The 19,156-nt window shown below is 33.2% G+C and overlaps 1 protein-coding gene across 1 annotated transcript; it reads right to left on the bottom strand.

Moving 5' to 3' along the window:
• Window positions 1-738: 738 nt before the first annotated feature.
• Window positions 739-9,161, bottom strand: LOC149409683 (protein pegasus-like). The gene is made up of 3 exons (XM_089649586.1): window positions 9,055-9,161; window positions 3,653-3,811; window positions 739-906 (listed from the first exon to the last, which is right to left on the bottom strand). Exons 1-3 carry the CDS (start codon window positions 9,080-9,082, stop codon window positions 875-877), a joined length of 219 nt encoding a protein of 72 aa, XP_089505712.1. The 5' UTR covers window positions 9,083-9,161; the 3' UTR covers window positions 739-874.
• Between the last annotated feature and the right edge of the window lie 9,995 nt (window positions 9,162-19,156).

Genomic DNA, 19,156 nt, shown 5'->3' with positions numbered 1-19,156 from the left:
TATTACTCACCACAAAAGAAAGGGAGACATAACGATTTCTATGAGTTGTTCCCAAAAGCTCAACAAATTAACTTGAAGGGTGGAGGTTAAATGCAACGTGCGTCATAATCTACGCCTTCATAGATGGCGTTAATTGAATTATTTTATGAAAATACACTTTTTGCAAGTTATACTTTAAAATTTTGTGACGAATTATTTGTTTGCACTCGTACATACGCAATATCAATATAAGAAAAAATAGTTTTGTTAGAATTTAAACTCGATTCTTTCAAGAAAGGCATACAAATACAATAATGTATCGGCGATTCAATCCAATATTGTGTTTGTAATCTTCTTGAAAGAATTGAGTTTTTAGTTTGTATTGGCGCAAACAAATAATTAAATTAACGCCATATATGAACGCGTAGATTATAACGTACATTGTGTTTTAAAACTCTGTTCACATCACTGCATACTTGTTATTCATCTCTATCGCATTTACAATATTTGGTGATGAAGTCTATTACTTCTTTACTGTGTATCACCATACTTACATTGCATAAAGTCCAGTCGTATAATTTAAATCTGTGTTTGCTGAAAATTGGACAGGACACCAAGAAAAATGGAAGGAAATGAGAAAGGTGAAGGTTCGGAAATATACTTAGCACACATTTGGTCGATTAGGGATAGAGGGGAAGGAACGTCAGGACACGGAGAACATTATTTTGATAAGATTCGTCATCAAAGAAAAATAACTAATTGTTTTTTTCAAACGTAGAGTGTACTTTTATATTTAACATTTTAAAGATGTTACCAAATCACTTGAATAAGGCAAAAACATTCAAGAAATAAAAAAGCTGTAACAGATTATTACTTCATTTTAAAACTTATTTCTTTAACAGTGTCCTTCCTTGACCTTGCTGAAATCTGAAAATAAAGAAAAAAAATAAATTAGAAAAAAAACTCTTAATTTTTTTTTTACCATGAAACATCTATTTTTGTTACTAGATGTATTTAAAAATACATATTTTTTAACAGTTTGACTGAGGATTGATCATTCCTCCCCAGCGACTGGCTCTTTTTTTAAAACTTAAAATAAATATATGCTATAAAAATAAATATATGTTATAAAAGTAAATATATGTTATAAAAATAAATATATGTTATAAAAATAAATATATGTTATAAAAATAAATATATGTTATAAAAATTTGGTGCGACTGAGGATTGAACCTTTCTCCCCAGGGAGTGGAATCAATCGCATTAACAAGAAAAACTGAGAAACATCCTGATTGGGTAGGACCGACATTTACTTCGCATATTAACTGCTGTAATGCCGTCTAATTTCAGAGAAAAGCGTATATGTCGGCGTATCTGTGGGTAAATAATTATAAACAATAATTAGTCGCCTCAAATATCAATACAAATTGATGATATCTTCCGAGTAAAAATAAATGCCGCCGACGAGAATTGAACCCGCACCTTCTGAAGTCCGGTCAGGTGCTCTGGACCACTAAGCTTATTTCCAACACGCCAAATAATTCAATACGTACTAGTACTTCAATCAAAAATTACTGCTTTTTTTTAAACTTCCGATTTTATTGTCCGGGTTAAATCTTCCCCATAGGAAAAACTAAACCCTTCCACACACTTTTCCACAAATGATCATCTAGTCAATCGACATTATGCAAGTGCATTATATAAGCAAAGTAAATACAAAACAACACAAGAACAACACGTCAACTCACCAGAGATCAAATGGGAAAATAATTCACCGACTCCAGATATTTTCATATCAGAGGGTTCGGCTCGGTAGAACTTCTAACAGGGCCTATAAATCCTACTGATCCCCCAACATAAATATTTAAAAAATCTTTTGTTATCCTACATGTATTCAAAATGACCGACTTTTGCATCTTTATATATAATTTTTTTGATAGATCTAATACGCTTAAATTTAATACTGAATATTATTGCATATAATAATTTGTTATCCTTTGTGCTATGCTTAAAACCTTGTCTTACAAACATTAGTTTATCATTAAGAAAATAAGTGTTTATATATATATATTTTTTTTTTTATAAAGAAAGACAAACATTCCCGGGTTACGAATAACCTGACACTATTTGAAAATCTCCTACTACCACCACAGAAAGCGGAAAATGTTGCTTGTGTTGTGATGGAGGACTTAGTCAGCCGAGGAATTTAACACGCTACGCCTGAGTGGGACCCAAGCGCGATGTCAACTCGGCCACCGACCGATGCGTGATTTGCACCAAAAGTTCATAGACTAGCTGTAAAAATAGATGTTAAAGAATGTTAGAATTAATAGTACAGTTCATTTATATCTTACAAGAAACTGCAACGATTTTAGGCTTCCTAAAACAAATTTATCGGGAACACAAAACAATATTTATTGTAAAGGTTTTAAAATGTTCAATGAACTCCCGGTATTTGTCAAGGAAGCTAAAAGTCTTGCAGTTTTTCGTGGATTATGTCTCAATGTTGTGAAGTCCAAATTTTAGTTTGTAAGTAGTAAATAATAATAATAATAATAAATTTGGATGATTTGTATAGCGCCGTTTTTGTGTAAAATCACCTCAAGGGCGCCGTACATATTTGTATACATTTCTATTATGTTATTACTAACTATATATGGAGATAATATACAGTACCATACTTACCTGGTAGGTCACTTAAGATTAACACTTAATTAATATTAACTACCTAATTGTTTATTAGCGAAATTTAGATACAGGATTTAGAACTAATTGGATATAACTGGACTTTCTCTCAGGAATGGTATATTTAATTTAAGGGTACGACAGCTTAAAAAGGTAAGTTTTTAGTTTAGACCTGAATTCTGTTGGACTTGTTATGGGATCTTAGTTCTGGAGGGAGTTTATTCCCCTAGAAAAGAATATATTAGGTATAAGATGTAAAATTTTATAACTAAATAAAATATACTTAAAAAAGCATGCCAATACTATTTGTGATTTTCAGCTGATCACAAATTGTTGAATGGCTAAAAAAACAAAATGGCGCTTATTGGCCATTTGATGACAATGCTACAATTGATGACAATGCTACAAATCGAAGACTTAAAATACGATTTCTTATTAAATACTCTAAAAATACATACATTAGAAGATAGACGTAAAATAAACGATTTAACGTTCTTATTCAAAATACCTAACTCTAAATTCGACTGTTGTGAACTCCTGCAACTTATAAACATACATACACCCACAGTAACAACACGACAAAATACAATATTCTACAGCAGCACACATAAGCGTAACTACATTGCCCACTCTCCGATACAACGACTTCACACCATGAGAAATCATTACTTGGGTGATGTTGACATATTCAATACCAACTTGGCAAGTTTTGTGGATCATTTAAAACATTTATTTCAACAATACTCCTAAACACATCATGTAAACCTACAAATAGCTGTAATTTTCTGTTTTTGTTTCTTGTGTTTGTATGACTTGTTGTATAGCTTTTATCAAATGTAATTTTATTCTTATTTTTTATGTTTCAAAGTATATGTCAAATTAAAATTATACTACCAACCATGTAAAAGCCCTCTGGGCGTTAAATAAATAAATAAAATAAAATTGAATTTCTGTGGAACAGGAGTAAATGGCTGGGAGTGTTACTTACTCTGTGCCTTACTGCAGTTTTCCATCTTCATGATACACTCGTTGACGAACTCCTTGTGAGTGCCGTGCAAATCCTTGGCACAGACGATGGAAACATGACGAGGACAAAAATTGGGACAGTCACTTTGGCTGGCCATAGCGGAACCCAGCATCAGAAACACTGTAACATGCAAGGAATAAAATGAGTACGGATAATTTATCAAAATACTGTAATGTGACTGCATGCCCATATCTAAATAAAATATTAGTAATTCCGAAAATATCCGAAGGCCTTGTCCTAATATATGTAATGCTATGTACCTATGTTACATCTCAGCTGATCCGGGCTAAAACTAAACATAAAAAAATATATATTTAAGGCGATGCACTACGTCGTGTAATATTCTGAATCGAGCCGCTATCAATAACACACCTCACGTAGATGGCGATAAGGCTTAAATTCCCGCTTAACACCATCCACCTGTTTTGATTTAAGCATGAAAAAAACATGGCCAAAAAGTGCCTTTTATTTTATTTTGTGGATGTTCAGACACAAACCGTCTACCGTGGGATACACATATCAAAGATATATATTTAAAGACAAACATACTTCCTTTTACGGTTCTACCTAAATACAATATCACTTGTACAATATTACAAATCATACATAGATCCTCACACACTAACATCAAACCAGCATTTAATTCAGACATACACCAGCACAAAACACGGTCCCAAAATCTAATACACCTAGCATCGTCTACCCACACAACAAAATTTGGTATTAACTCATTACAATATATTGCATATAGACAATACAATGCGTTACCTAATGAAATAAAGCAATCAGTAACTAACAAAAAAATATTAGTTAAAACGCTTAAAGATTATTTCCTGAAAATGTTTTTAAACCAGTGAATTTTCGCTTGCTTTCATATGTTGGTTTACTATGTTTCATGTGTATAGATGTCTCTCAGTATTTCTAAAATCTCTATTCTTAAAAATGTATTTTTCCTTTTTTATTTATTTTTCTTGTCCTTTTCAATATGTTGTATTTTTTTAAAAGTGTAATATCCTTGTAAAATGTATTTTATGTGTCTGTACTTCCCGTAATGAGTTTTATCTCAACTCATTGGGAATAATGTGTTACTTACCATGTTTTTTGTAATACATTATGAATAAAAAAAAAATAAAAAAAAATAAATAAATATGTAAATGTTTTTCGATCATTTTATAAATAACTTAATTTGCCACATTATACAATAAAACCATAACTGAAAATGGGTTCGTAAGTAGGAGATATTGAACTTTAAAGCAGTTTTCATAAGCCTTTTACATTATTTTTTTCTGGGCTTATAAAAAGACTTATCTAAAAAATATTCGATTATTTCAAAGGCCAAGATGTATTCTACTCGCAGTATTTAATTAAAGCATCTGAAACATTTCTAGGTGACCAAATTTTCAAACCAAAAACACATGATTTTGTGGACTTAAGGAGAAAACACAGATACAGACAGATTAAAAGATAATTGTATAAAACAATAACTTGAGAATTCGCCTGCATTCTTACTATTTCTCACGGATTGACTTGGTAAATAATAATTAAAAATATTCTTTTACATGTAAATAGGGTAAAAGTAAGTAAGAAAATTATTTTGTATATAGACAATGCTCAATGTCAAATAAAAGTGTACACATATTTTTTTATGGAAGTTTAGAGATAAATCATAATTAATATTGGACAGAAGTTTGTTAAAAAAAAATTCCAAAAGTGTATAGTGAATGAAGTATATACGAATTTTCTTTTTTTTTATAAGAAAACGGACTTCAATTTCCTACTAAAGTACCATATGTATCAAAATATGTCGAAATCTTTCAGGTTTTGGTTTTCATTATACAATTCGCACATTCTTCTGTTTATATCCCTGACACCAGCATTTGTGCACGTCCGGCTAATATGGAATAAGTCGTTGAGAGGAAGCTACAAGCTAAAAATGTGTATATTCTAGGTATACCTTATACTGTAGGTAATAGGCATTAAAATCGCTTGACAAACGGAATTTAGAAACGTTCGATTTAAAGCACAAAACTGGTTTTTATTTATTTTGTAAATAATTTTATATGAAATCAAAAAAGTTAATCAAGTGAAACTGTCACAGATAATCTTAGCTATAATACTGTATTTTTAAGTTGTTTCCTTTACGCGTTCATACATTTTTTTCCATTATTTCTGGTTTTCACCCTTCAAGGGTGTTCTTGGCCATCATTTAAAATTATTGAGAAATGAAAGGTGAATTTAAATATTAATTTTATTTAAAGAGGAAAATTTCAAAATTATAATGAAATTGGAGTCGAGTTCAGACTTAGAAGAGATGAGATGTTGAATGGAGGGGAGGTAATTTTAGATAAGGCTTGATAGAAGAGAGGATATTTGTTTAGAGAGGGACAACCAAAACATATGTGATCTAAAGTTCCCACTTCTAGACCACAGAATGTACAATCTGGGGAGTCAAGGACGTGAATTTTAAAAAGATACATTTCTATTGAAAAATTATTTTTATTAGAAGTTTGCATTTTTTTGTTTTTATTGAGTAATTTAGATTTTTATTTGTATTCTACTCAAGCGAAGCGATAGGAAAACCTTCAATTTATCTATAGCACATTTTTTGGTATTCATAATGTCTGTCCACCAATTCGTTATAAAGATTAATCAAAATAGTGAACGAGTCGGAAAAGCGACCCGTTATCATGTAACAAATTAATGTTAACTGCGCACGAATGTTTGAAATGAAGCGCGTGTTTTGAATATTTTTCCCGACTGTACACCAATGCCGAAGGGATCAATGAAGCTAGTTCCTTTTATTTTATGATATTGTTGACATTAAACAAAACGACCCGTTCTCCTGCGGTAAATTTCAACAGTGTCCCTCAAACTGTGCTCTGGTGGAAAAAGCATTCATTGAGGCTAGCTCTAAACTCCGAAACTTATTAAAAACACGTTTTGTTTTGTTATTTAATATGGCATGAAAAAATTCACAGTGTATCTTTAAATGCAACTAAAGCATTTTTTGAGAGATTTTGGCTCTATTTCAAACGAGTCGTGTTTTATTAAATATTTTCACCATTTTCGTTTACTTATTTAATTATTATGGTTTTTTTAATATAAGCGCCCTCCCTTTAACATTCGTATTTACATATCTCCCTTTCAAACCATCTTTGAACGCTTACTACGGGGCCTTAACCAGTCTCTCCCGATTTTTGGGCAAACGCATCAGCCGCCAAGAACTAGACAAACCTCACCCCCATGAACCTGGGTACGCCTTCAAAGTCGTAAAACGTAGCAATCTACTTATGGCAGAGGTGTTGGCTAACCAATAAATGGTCCCGGGGCTGCGGTACCCACACCCGCCTCCCAAATTATAAATTGTACAAAATGTCGAGCAAATGGCTTATATGAGAATATCTGATATATTATTTTTAGTTCTAATTCTGCCACCTACCTCGCTTCTCAGAATTGTTTATTTATTAATTTTATTAACATTCGATGCACGAAAAACACAATCATCAAAATTTACACAAATTCATCACAAAATTCTATCATAACCGAAGATAACCTTTTGTAGAACCATTAAAATATATTGCGTCATTTAATCTTCGGGTTTTTTTTACATGTAGGTTATCAACACGTCTATAAAACATATACAACGTATAAATAAAAAACAAACTTTTCGAAAACAATATCTTTAAGAAGTGTAAGAACGATTTTTTCACTGAATTTGATGATTTCATAAAATTTTCAAAATCTGTAATAATCCTGTTATTATTTCAAGTATGCGGAGCAACTAGCTCATAGTGATATAGCCACAGAAGTTGATTAGGACTTTTACAGAACTGCCTTTGGGAAAATTATTTCTCTTAGGTCCTTTTTCATCCTTGGAAATCTGATCTATGTGGAGGTTATTTATTCATTAATTTTCGGGAAATCGACAGTTTAATTTAATCAGTTTGTACATAAGTAATATACAGCCAAAATAAAACCAATTATGGATTTCCTCCTTATGACTTTACCTCTACTGAGACAGTATAATATGGAATAAGTAAATTAAATTTGTAAGAAAGGAATATGAATTAAAAAATTATACAAATCAAAAGATTATATGAAAAGAAAAATTTACAAAACAATACATTTATAGCCATGGAGAGAGGTTGTAGATATAAATCAAATCATAATAGAGATATAAACAATAGAGACATAAACAACTGATTAAAAAACAACCATTAATATATGATCATCTCTAAATAGTATAAAATAAAGTCGTTATTCGCGTCTGTCTGTTTGTGCGCTTAGTTCTTCTAAACTACGCAACGGATTTTGATAAGGTTTTCACTGTCATTTAGATAATTTCTTCCGGAAGGTTTATATATATAATACATGCATATTATATATATGGAAAATAGCGAAAAGTCTCGAGTAACGCCGGGTGCACTTTAGCTAGTGCATGATAAATGGTTGTTTATCAGTAGTTTAAAATTTAATTTAAAACACATTATTTAGTAAGGGGGTAGTGAAAGCTCGAAAAAGCTTATTTTCACTTATTTTTTTGATTACCAAGTTTGAACAAAACAGAATCACTCGAAATTCATGCAAACAAAACAAAGTTTTTTATACTATGATACAGCTATTTTTATTACTAGATGATGTGTTTAAAAATAAACCTTTTTTTACTGGGTACTGGAGATAACCACGTTAACAACTGAACCAAATACCGATTGGGAAAGACCGACAATTATTTCGTATATTGATTGCTGTAGCCACATCCAATTTCAGAGAAATTCGTACATTTCCGCGTGATTACCACCAAAAAGCTACGAATTACGGGAAAGCGGCGTTTCGCGTCATTTGTGGTTGCTTCGTTCCTCTCGCATAAGTCGTGGTTCAGCTCGGCAGTTCGGCTCGCGTGTTTATACACACCTTTATATCACCACGAATGCACGTTTTAGGTATAAAAACTTAATGTGCAAAACTGCAAACGAACATAATGTAAACCGATTCATGTAATTAATAATTGCAAATTTTGGAAGTGGAAATCAGCCCACTTCCCGACATCCGATCTAGCTGCAACTCGGCAGATAGACTCGTTGTAAATCATAATACAAGGACGTATACGCATTTCTCTGATATTGAATGACATTACATCACTTAATATGCGAAATAAATGTCGGTCTTACCCTATCGAAATTTGGCGAGGGTTGGTAGAGTAGTTCAACTCCAGTTCTGGGTATGTAGGTTCAAACATTAGTCAAATCAAAAATGTTTTTTTAAACTTTAAATGCCATTTCAAAATTGAAATATGTATTACAGTTAAACAGTTTGGTTTTTAATTAATTTGCAAAATTGTATAAATGATTATATATAATATTTACCGAATGTGAAAAATAAGAAGAACTTCATCTTGGCACGAGTGTAGGAAATGTTATGACAAAATCATTGAGCAATTTGGCCGAAAATAATTTGGTAGACCTTATCTGAGGTCAATTTATGACTCTTGACATGACCTGATTCAAGTATTTGATTCACTTGAACGTGTCGTGTCTTTCTCGGGCGTCTCTGGCTTCTTCCACCATTCATATTAGCGTCATATTCTTCATCTGACTGTCCTGGCTATTTATATCTGGTCACCAAACACGGCTAAAGCCATTTCAGGCAACATTTTGATTCTGCATCGTGTTCTCATCACCAGAGCGATACTTGTATCTACAACCCTAGAACGTGCCGCTAATATACGAAATATTATTTTTAAATTAAAAATGAATTGTGAAATAGCGCAAATTATTATTAAATTTACTTGCGCACGCCGGGATTTAAACCGGCTAGGCCGTCTTCTCGCGCTCCATTCTCTTAATGCTAAATCACTATTTTGATTGATCTTTATAAATAATTGGTTTACATTATGAATACCAAAAAATATGCCTTAGATCAAGGCTGCCCAACCTTTTTAACAGTTGGGCCAATTTGACGATTTTGAATCACTGGCGGGCCACTGAATACCTGACGGTTCCTATTTCCATGGGGGGGGGGGAGGTTGTTAGAGAATTTCTATAAAACATAATTCCCCACAAAATGAGTGCTCCCCACAAAATATTTGAAATCCATGGGGGGGGGGGGGGGGGGGTTGTTACGGAACTTCGCTGAGAAAAAATCACACCCAAAAACATCATATGTGATTCCCCACAACAATTTTTCGAATTCCATGGGGGGGGGGGGGTGGCTACAAGATTCATTTCGGACGCAGAAAATATTATATAAAAAACCGGTGTATTTTTGTTTAAAAAGTAAGTTCAAGAGGTTAGATTTTTTCGTCGCTGATTCTTGTTCTGAGTAGCCTAAATAGCGATAAATCGCCTTCGTTGGCAACACTGGTGACCGCGCGCAAGCTGCATTGTTTGTTTTACCGCGGACCCGCGACACTTTTTCGAATTGGCGGATTGGCGGGTTTTTTGAAAATGGTTCACGCGGGCCACTTATAATTCGTTCGCGGGCCACATTGTGGCCCGCGGGCCTGGGGTTGGGCAGCCTTGCCTTAGATAAATTGAAGGTTTTCCTATCGTTTCGCTTAAAAATATAAATAAAAAATATTAAAAAAAATTTTTTTCAACATAAATGTATGAAAGCATAAAAGAATCAACTTTAAGCGCACTTGAAGTGAAATGACACTAAACTGCGCTATATAAATTCCATGTTATTATTATTATTATTTAAAAAATACAGTATTATAGCTAAGATTATCTGTGACAGTTTCACTTGATTAACTTTTTTGTACATTTTTACAAAATTAATAAAAACCACTTTTGTGTTTGATATCGAGCGTTTCTAGACTCCGTTTGTCAAGCGATTTGAATGCCTATTACCTATATTCGTGACGACGTAAGGGATACCAAGAATATACACATTTTTGGCTTGTAGTTTCCTCTTAATCTGCTCCACACGTCTAAGAGACCCTTTCTTAACTTCTCTGGTTAATTTGCTAGTCAATTGTGCCAACTTATCCGTGCCTTCAGCAAAAAAATATAATAAAAATATTGGACAATTTGTATAGCGTCGCTTTTGTGAGATATCACCTCAGGGGCGCTTTACAGTTGATGCAGGTATTACAAAAAATATAAATATTACAAAAATAAAGTGAATTTTTAAGTCGAATGAAGTATATCAAAAGGTGACAGCAAGAATCCTAGGTGGTGAAGAAACTGAACCAGCTGCTGCAGCGAGAATCTACCGCATCCACGAACAGTGCCAGCACGAGTTTCGTCATCCGTGGTATGTGTCTGCGCTAATAAAGCGCTGACACAATATCCTCACATAGATACCAGACCTTGGCAGCACCGCTGTGACGTTCGACGAAGATAGAAGATGGAGACTCTGCAGCAAAAGTGGTGAAGAAAATGGACCAGCTGCTGTAGCAAGAGAGTCCACCGCGTCCACCAACATGCCAGAAAGCGTGTGACTATTTCCAAATGTGCTATCCAGGGAAAAGAACTGCCAGAGGTTTAAAAAAGATGAGGTCCACCATTTGCACTACGGAAAAAAGAAAATATAAAAAAGAAACTGATGAATAAAAAAGAAAAAAAAATACTAGAGCAATAAAAAATAACACGGAGAATACAGAGAAGAAGAAAAAGCAGAATACTAAAACCGAAGAAAAAAAATCTAAATATTATATAGTTAGCCATTCCAAAAATAAATTAATATCACTAAATATAACATAACGCGTAAATTAAATTTTAACTTGTTTATTTTATTTGTCTCATTATTTTGATTTATTCAACACTATTCCTGTATTGTTTTTATTATTATACAAAAAATGAAGTTGTAAATCACTTGCTACAACATGGCGCAAGCAAGCATACCAAGAGTGGAAATTTATAAAAATATATAATAATAAATAAAGTATTAATAAGCCTTGTTTATTCTGCATAAACTACTGAGGTCAATTACACTGCGATGTCCAGTAAATAAGTCCCCCTTAGCTGCTTCTTCAAAGCTATGAAAAATTGTATAATGTTTGTATTGCAATTTGTAATACCATGTTGAAATACTATTTCATAATAAAATATGTTTTTACAAATAAATCAATATTATTTACAACTCAGCGTTTCAATTTATTTAAATTATAAATAAATGCTATGCACACATTATCCATCAACAACCACATTGGGTCAGGTCCGGCCGCTGCGTATTATCACGTTTATTAATAGTCTAAGATCCCTTAAAGAACGAACGTCACCGAGATGTTTATTTGATGAAACGTATTTTATATTTAATTTAATATGTCATTAATATATTGCATATCGGTTGCCTAGCAAATTTTAGTCCAGGGTATGATTAATTAATAATTAAAAAATTTTTTTTTTTAAACATTTCACCGGTTTGATTATTATACAAATTCTATACCAATCGAAAGTACGAAACCCATAGAATATGCAAATGTTAGGTTGCCTACTCTTTTCCGGTCACAACTCTCAGGTTGCCATGTATAAACAGGTAAATCGAAAAAGCATTTTGCACCGGTCTGATTATTGAATAAAAATTATATGAAATTAAAGATTATTTCATTATGAACACGATGGTATAAGGTTGCCTGCTAAAAATCAGTCCCGAATTCCGGTTGTCGAATTTTGAAAACTAAAACTTTTTGAAAACATGCCGCGAATTCTCGTGTGCGACTGAGAGGTCCCAACCAACCATCCCATGCGATAGAAGAGGACAAAGCATAGCAGCTGTCCGTCCATTAAAACAAAGAGAGTGCGCATGCTATTTGTTCTTGAAAATGAAAAGGATAGCGATAGACTCGTGCACTCTGTGCACTCTAGACTAGATGGTACCTTGTGACCGGAAAAGAGTAGGCAACCTAACGTTTGCATATTCTATGGGTTTCGTACTTTCGATTGGTATAGAATTTGTATAATAATCAAACCGGTGAAATGTTTAAAAATTTTTTTTTTTTTAATTATTAATTAATCATACCCTGGACTAAAATTTGCTAGGCAACCGATATGCAATATATTTATTGACACATTAAATTAAATATAAAATACGTTTCATCAAATAAACATCTCGGTGACGGTCGTTCTTTAAGGGATCCTATACTATAAGGTTTAATCGCGACGCTCGTTATAATCCAGAGGTTCATAGATGGCGTTAATTATTATAATACAATATTAAGAAAAATTATTTGCTGTACGCAATCCGAATATGAATAAATAGTTTTGTCGGTAGAAAAATCTTTTCAAGAGAAGCATACAAATTCAACATTGAATTGAATCACCGATACAAATCTTAAGGCGATACACTACGTAGTAATTTAAAATCATTTGTTTTGGTTTGAAAATTTGGTCGCCTAGAAATGTTCCAGATGCTTTAATTAAATACTGCGAGTAGAATACATCTTGGCCTTTGAAACAATCCAGTATTTTTTAGATAAGTCTTTTTATAAGCCCAGAAAAAAATAATGTATAAGGCCTATGAAAACTGCATTAAAGTTCAAAATCTTACGAACCCATTTTCGGTTATGGTTTAATTGTATAGTGTGGAAAATTAAGTTATTTATAAAATGATGGAAAAACATTTAAATATTTATGCCTGACATCCACAAAATAAAATAAAAGACACTTTTTGGCAATGTTTTTTTCTTGCATAAATCAAAACAGGCGGATGGTGTTAAGCGGGAATTTAAACCTTATCGCCATCTACGTAAGGGCTATTATTGATAGCGGCTCGATTTAAAATATTACACGACGTAGTGCATCGCCTTAATACCGCTTAGTAAAAATCCCTTAGATCCTGCGAGATCCCGCAGGATTTTTAAATGCTATCACGCAATCCCGCGGGATTGTCACTAAAAATGCTGTCATTTTTAAAATCTATTTTAATTTTTTTTTTTGTGGTTTTTATAGGTCCAATGAGACCCTGTCAAGCCAAACACGTGTACATGTGTTTAGGTACATTGATCTCGGATATTAAAATCCCTATATAAAGCAAATATTTTGTGTTTTAATTTCAAATAATCCCTTTCATCGGTTTGTGATCATACACTGTCTGCACTCCTTCCAAGATGAAATTCTTCGTCTTCTTTGCATTTGGTAAATATAATATTCTATATTTTTTTATAGATTGTCTTCTAAATAATGAAATTGACATGTTTTTAAAGTGATTTACTTGTTGACTTTGGTGTAGGTAATTTTAAGGGGATAATTCACCATCCTCTTCGTAGATTATCCTTAGGGAAACCGTTATTCTCTATTTAAAGTTTATTTATTTGACTAGCTGTACCCCGCCTCACGTTACTGTGACTCGGTCTGTCTGCAGATAGAGGAAAAATGGCGTTCTTTGTTTTAAAATACACGTTTTTAACTGTCACATATAATATAATCACATAAAAACACACGCGTATTTGAATGCAATAATTTGTCAAAATTTCAAAACAAACGGTCAAGTACTTTTGGAGATTTAAGATTTTGAACAATCGAACATAATTTTTATTTATATTGATTGATTGGTTTATGATGTCCGAATTTACTACTCAGTAATCGAACCTATCAACAGTAGCTATATATGAGTGCTACTGTATTTTTTTTATATCCCCTTTATATGCAGCTTTTGGTTTAATACCTGACTGTTTTATGGTGGAATTTTGAATATCATAAATATTGTATGCAAGAATTGAGAGAGGTGGGATTGGGCGCAAATTTGAGTAATTTGAAAGTATGTTGCCTCTTGTATGCTGATGATGCGGTGCTGATTGCTAATAGTGTGGATGATCTGCAGTCTCTCGTTTCTAGGATGAACGAAGTATGCATGAAGAATGAGTTAATGATGAATGTAAGTAAGTCTAAAGTCATGGTGTTTGAAAGAGAGAGTACGAAAACAGTGTGCAATATAGCTGTGAATGAGGAATACTTGGAGAATGTGGATAAATTTGTGTATTTAGGAAACATGTTTACGAGAGATGGGAAGGCTGACAGAGATATTGAAAGAAGAGTAAATGCAGGTAACTCCATTAATGGAGGACTGAACGCAGTTGGCGCTAACAAAAAATTGTCCAAAGAAGCGAAGTTAGCAGTCCACAATCGAGTGCTGGTACCTACCCTGATGTATGGAAGTGAGGCATCTAACTGGTAAAAAAAGGATGAAAGTAGATTGAATGCTGTTGAAATGAGATTCCTGAGGCGTATGTGTGGTAAAACCATGTTTGATCGTGTGAGGAATGTGGAGATCCGCAAAGAGTGCAAGGCTGATGTAAGCGTAATGAGTAAGATCAAGAAAGGGACGCTTAGATGGTTTGGGCATGTAGAGGGAATGAGCGAAGAAAGGAGTGTAAGGAGAATATACGATGCAAATGTGAATTGTAGCAGAAGTCGGGGACGCCCGAGGAAGACATGGCACTACCAAGTGAATCAGATACTCGAGTCGGTCCATGTCAAGAGTCAGAACAATAGAAGAGTATGTATAAGACGATGTATGAATGTGAATGAGGCAAGGAGTGTGTGGTGTGACAGGGTTGTTTGGTGGTCTGTCCTCTCTGCCTACCCCTGCGGGGAAACGGCGTGATGGTTAGTTAGTTAGTTAGTTAAATGTTGTAATTTCTTCACAGTGTTCTTGGTGATGGCCACCGCTCTGGCTCACCGATCATTTCCCGACTGCCCCCCGGTCTGTCCCTTGATCTATCAACCCCTGTGCGCCCGGAATAGCCATGGAGACTTCAAGACTTTCGATAACGAGTGTCTGATGGAAGTACACAACTGTAACCACGGAGAGGGTGAGTTCACATAATTGTCTATCTCTATTATTTTTATTCTTTTTCAGTAATCTCCTTACTTCTAAAGATTCAGTGGACAGCCAGACGCATTAATATGTGTTCATTATTGCGAACTGCTACAGAATGGAATTAGGTCTTTAATGTTCATAAAAAATAAATATAAATTAATGAAACGTTGGCTTTAGAAGGGGGTAGTGAAATATCCCAAAAATAAATCACCATAATAATATTATTGAACATATAAAAGAAAAACTAAAATTAAACTTGACAACAAAAATGATGGTCCGTGTAATTTGATCATAGTTTTGCGTTAAATCAGCGTAGAAAACAATATTAACGATTCTAAAACAAAAGATATGAAAAAAAGACAGAACTAAATGCAATGTAGATAGTGCCTTGGATAAATATAGCCATTTTTATTTTAATGTTTTAATTTAACATCTGTTGGCATTTTTAAAAGTTAGGATGTTTTGTTACAGTTTAGTTTTAGGACAATATTAACGCATACTGCTTTCCACTGTTTTCTAGCTCAAAGTTAACAAATTTTTTAACAAATATTTTTTCTTTGTTTTCAGATTACCAAAAATTCAAGAAAGGACACTGTTAAAAAACACATATTTAAAAATGATTTATATGCAATAAAAAGCTGTTTTATGTGTTCATTATGATTTATTTCCCTCCTTCTTTAAATGAACTGTTTCCATCTCCTAATGATAGCACAAAGCAAGCTTAGTGTAATTATTTTCAAACCAATCCCGCAATCATGCATCCCGCAATCCCGTATATTTGCGGGATTGAAAAAATAACTGTTTGCGTTGATAATGCCGCAATACCGCATCCAGAAATCACTTGGATTCGCTGGATTTTCAGTTGCGGGATTTGTGGGACTGAAAAAAAACTGTTTATATAGATAAGCGGCGGCCAATCTTTCACAATGAAGGAATAGCTGAATTTGATGTTAAGAAGAGATGATAGAGCAGCATCTCAAGCTCGGAAACTTCAAGACTTCGAATCAATTTTGAAAAAAGTCATGTCGCTTTTTGAGAACGGAGGTACGAGAGGAAGATACCTTCAGTTACCAGAGTTACCGCACTTCTTCTTGGTGACAGAATCACCAACTACTGTAGAAGCAAAGAGATCGTTTTATGGTGCTGGTATTTTGTGCACAAAAATGTTTGTTCACTTATGGGTAACAGGACTCTCCATAGTATTTTGTACGATCTTATTTTTTTCAATCAACGTCTTTGGCCATTTTTTTACAAAACTTAAATACCCAACCCAAAAAAACATTGAAAAAAAAACTTTTTTTTTCCGACTCTATGTCCGGGTTAAATCTTCCCCACAGGAAAAACTAAACCATTTCTGACACTTTTCGACAAATGATCATCTAGTCAATCCACATTATGCAAGTGCATTATATAAGCATAATAAATTTAAAATAATACAAGAACAACACGTCAAATCACCAGAGATCAAATGGGAAAACAATTCACCGACTTAAGATATTTTCATATCAGAGGGTTCGGCTCGGTAAAACTTCTAATTGGACCTATAAATCCTACTGATCCCCCAATATAAATATTTAAAAAATCCCTACATATATTAAAATTTTATACATAAATTCTTTGACAGATCTGATACTCCTAAATTTTGAATGAGAGAGTTAGGTATAATGCCAGTAGCCGAAATAACAAATGGTAATATTTTTGTAGTCTGAGAATGCCAAATTTTTTTAATCTCATTTTCTAAATCTGTGTATTTTGTTATTTTTTCCGAAACAAATTTTCGAATATTACAGGAATTTGGAATAGTGACATCAATAATTTAAGTTATTTTTAATTTTGTCATGTAAAACTATATCGGGTATATTATGACTAATCGTTTGGTCTGTTTTATCATAATTATTTTATAAAATTCATTTTCTAAAAATGAATTTGGTTCGTATTCATAATATGGTACTATATTACGGCAATCAATCAAGTTATGTTTAATTACCAAACTTTGGTAAAACTTCATAAACTTGATTATGCCTAAATGTATACTCGGACGGTGCTAATATAGAACATCCCGATATAATATGTTCTATAGTTTCCGGATATAATATGTTCTATAGTGTTCTATAGAATCGGATATGAATGACGACGGAGTGAATGTTACCGAAATTAGCATGGATGAGATAGAAAGCTCGATTAAATGTATGAAGAATGGTAAGGCTGTCGGGTTTGACAATATATATATATATATATTTTTATATTAGGCAATTCACCCTAAAGAGAGTGCTATGTGCCGTTAAAGTTAAGGGAGATGGTTATAATTTTATGGGAAATCTATACGGGAATAGGAAATCTCAAATATTGAAGTCATTCAAGTCTATGAACTTGTATAGAACTGAGAAAATGCGAGAATTGTTGAGAGAAAGTAAATAAGGAATACTAAGGGGAGATTGGTGGGTGATTTTTATAAGTAAACGATAAATGCCTTTGAAGGATGAATGATTTTTACAATTAAAGAAAACGTGATCAAGAGTCTCATTTTCCATGCCGTACTGGCAGAGTGGACTATCTAGGACCCGGATTTTAAACAAATGGGATGCAATGGAGCAATGACCAATTCTCATTCTCGAGATACAGGATATAAATCTTTTGGATTTTTTCTTGCCGTGGAACCAAGGTTTACTTGGAATATGATTTTGTATTCCAGCATAAAAAGCACCAGTTCGGGTTTTCGTATTAGTCCAATTTTCTTCCCAGGAGCGGATCATGTTGGATTTAAGAATTGGGATGACGTCAGAGATAGGAATTCTAAAATCTAAAGGATTAGAGCCAGAAATTGTTCCAAGTTTAGCTAGATAATCGGCTTTCTCGTTACCCTCAATTCCTAAATGGCCAGGGACCCAAACCAATATTGTCTCGAAATTTACTTCATTTAAAGATTTAAGGGTGTTTCTGATATTATAAATAATATAGTCTTCTGGTTTATGGATATTTGAGGAAATTTTCAACACTGCGCTTAGTGAGTCAGTGCACAGTAAGGCTCGTCGAATATTGAAAAGCTGGATTTGGCTCAAAGCTTGTTCGATTGCGAAGCATTCTGCAGTAAATATGGAAATTTCTTTAGGCAATTTATAAGAAAAATCTAAATCGAATTTGGGAATGTGTACCCGCAGCTCCACAATCTTTGTTATCAGACTTAGAACCATCTGTGTAAATGAGAGAAAATTCTGGAAACTTAGAAGATGTAATGTTTTTAAATTTTTCCTCAACATTTTGATTAGATGAGGTTAAAATATCAGTTCGGAAGTCTGAAGTTATAACGTTGGGGATATAATTGATAGAATCAAATGGGATGGTGAAAATAGGAAGGATAGGATCTTTTTGTAGATTTTGGAGGGAAGAAGACAGAGATTTGAATGAAAGAAAACTTTTTAGAAGGAGAGGAAGTCGATTTTTATCTGTCGATCTTTTTTCGTTATTTAAGTTATTGTACAAATAATCAAGGCTTTGTTCTAAAGGGTGACGCGATATAGAAAAAGATTTAAAAATATATTTATCAGCTAGAAATTGTCTCCTTAAAATTAAGGGGGGATCAACACATTCTACCTGGAGAGAATTAATTGGAGAAGATTTCATCGCTCCAATAATTATTCTGAGCGCTTTGGACTGAATTCTTTCAAGTTTTTTGTCCAAATATTTAGGAAGAGGATCAAAAAGAAA

This window comes from Hesperophylax consimilis, chromosome 30, assembly GCF_061612785.1.
Source record: "Hesperophylax consimilis isolate HC1 chromosome 30, BYU_Hcon_1.0, whole genome shotgun sequence".
In the NCBI taxonomy this organism is placed as follows: Eukaryota; Metazoa; Arthropoda; class Insecta; order Trichoptera; family Limnephilidae; genus Hesperophylax; species Hesperophylax consimilis.
This window is presented reverse-complemented; position numbering and strand designations above follow the sequence as displayed.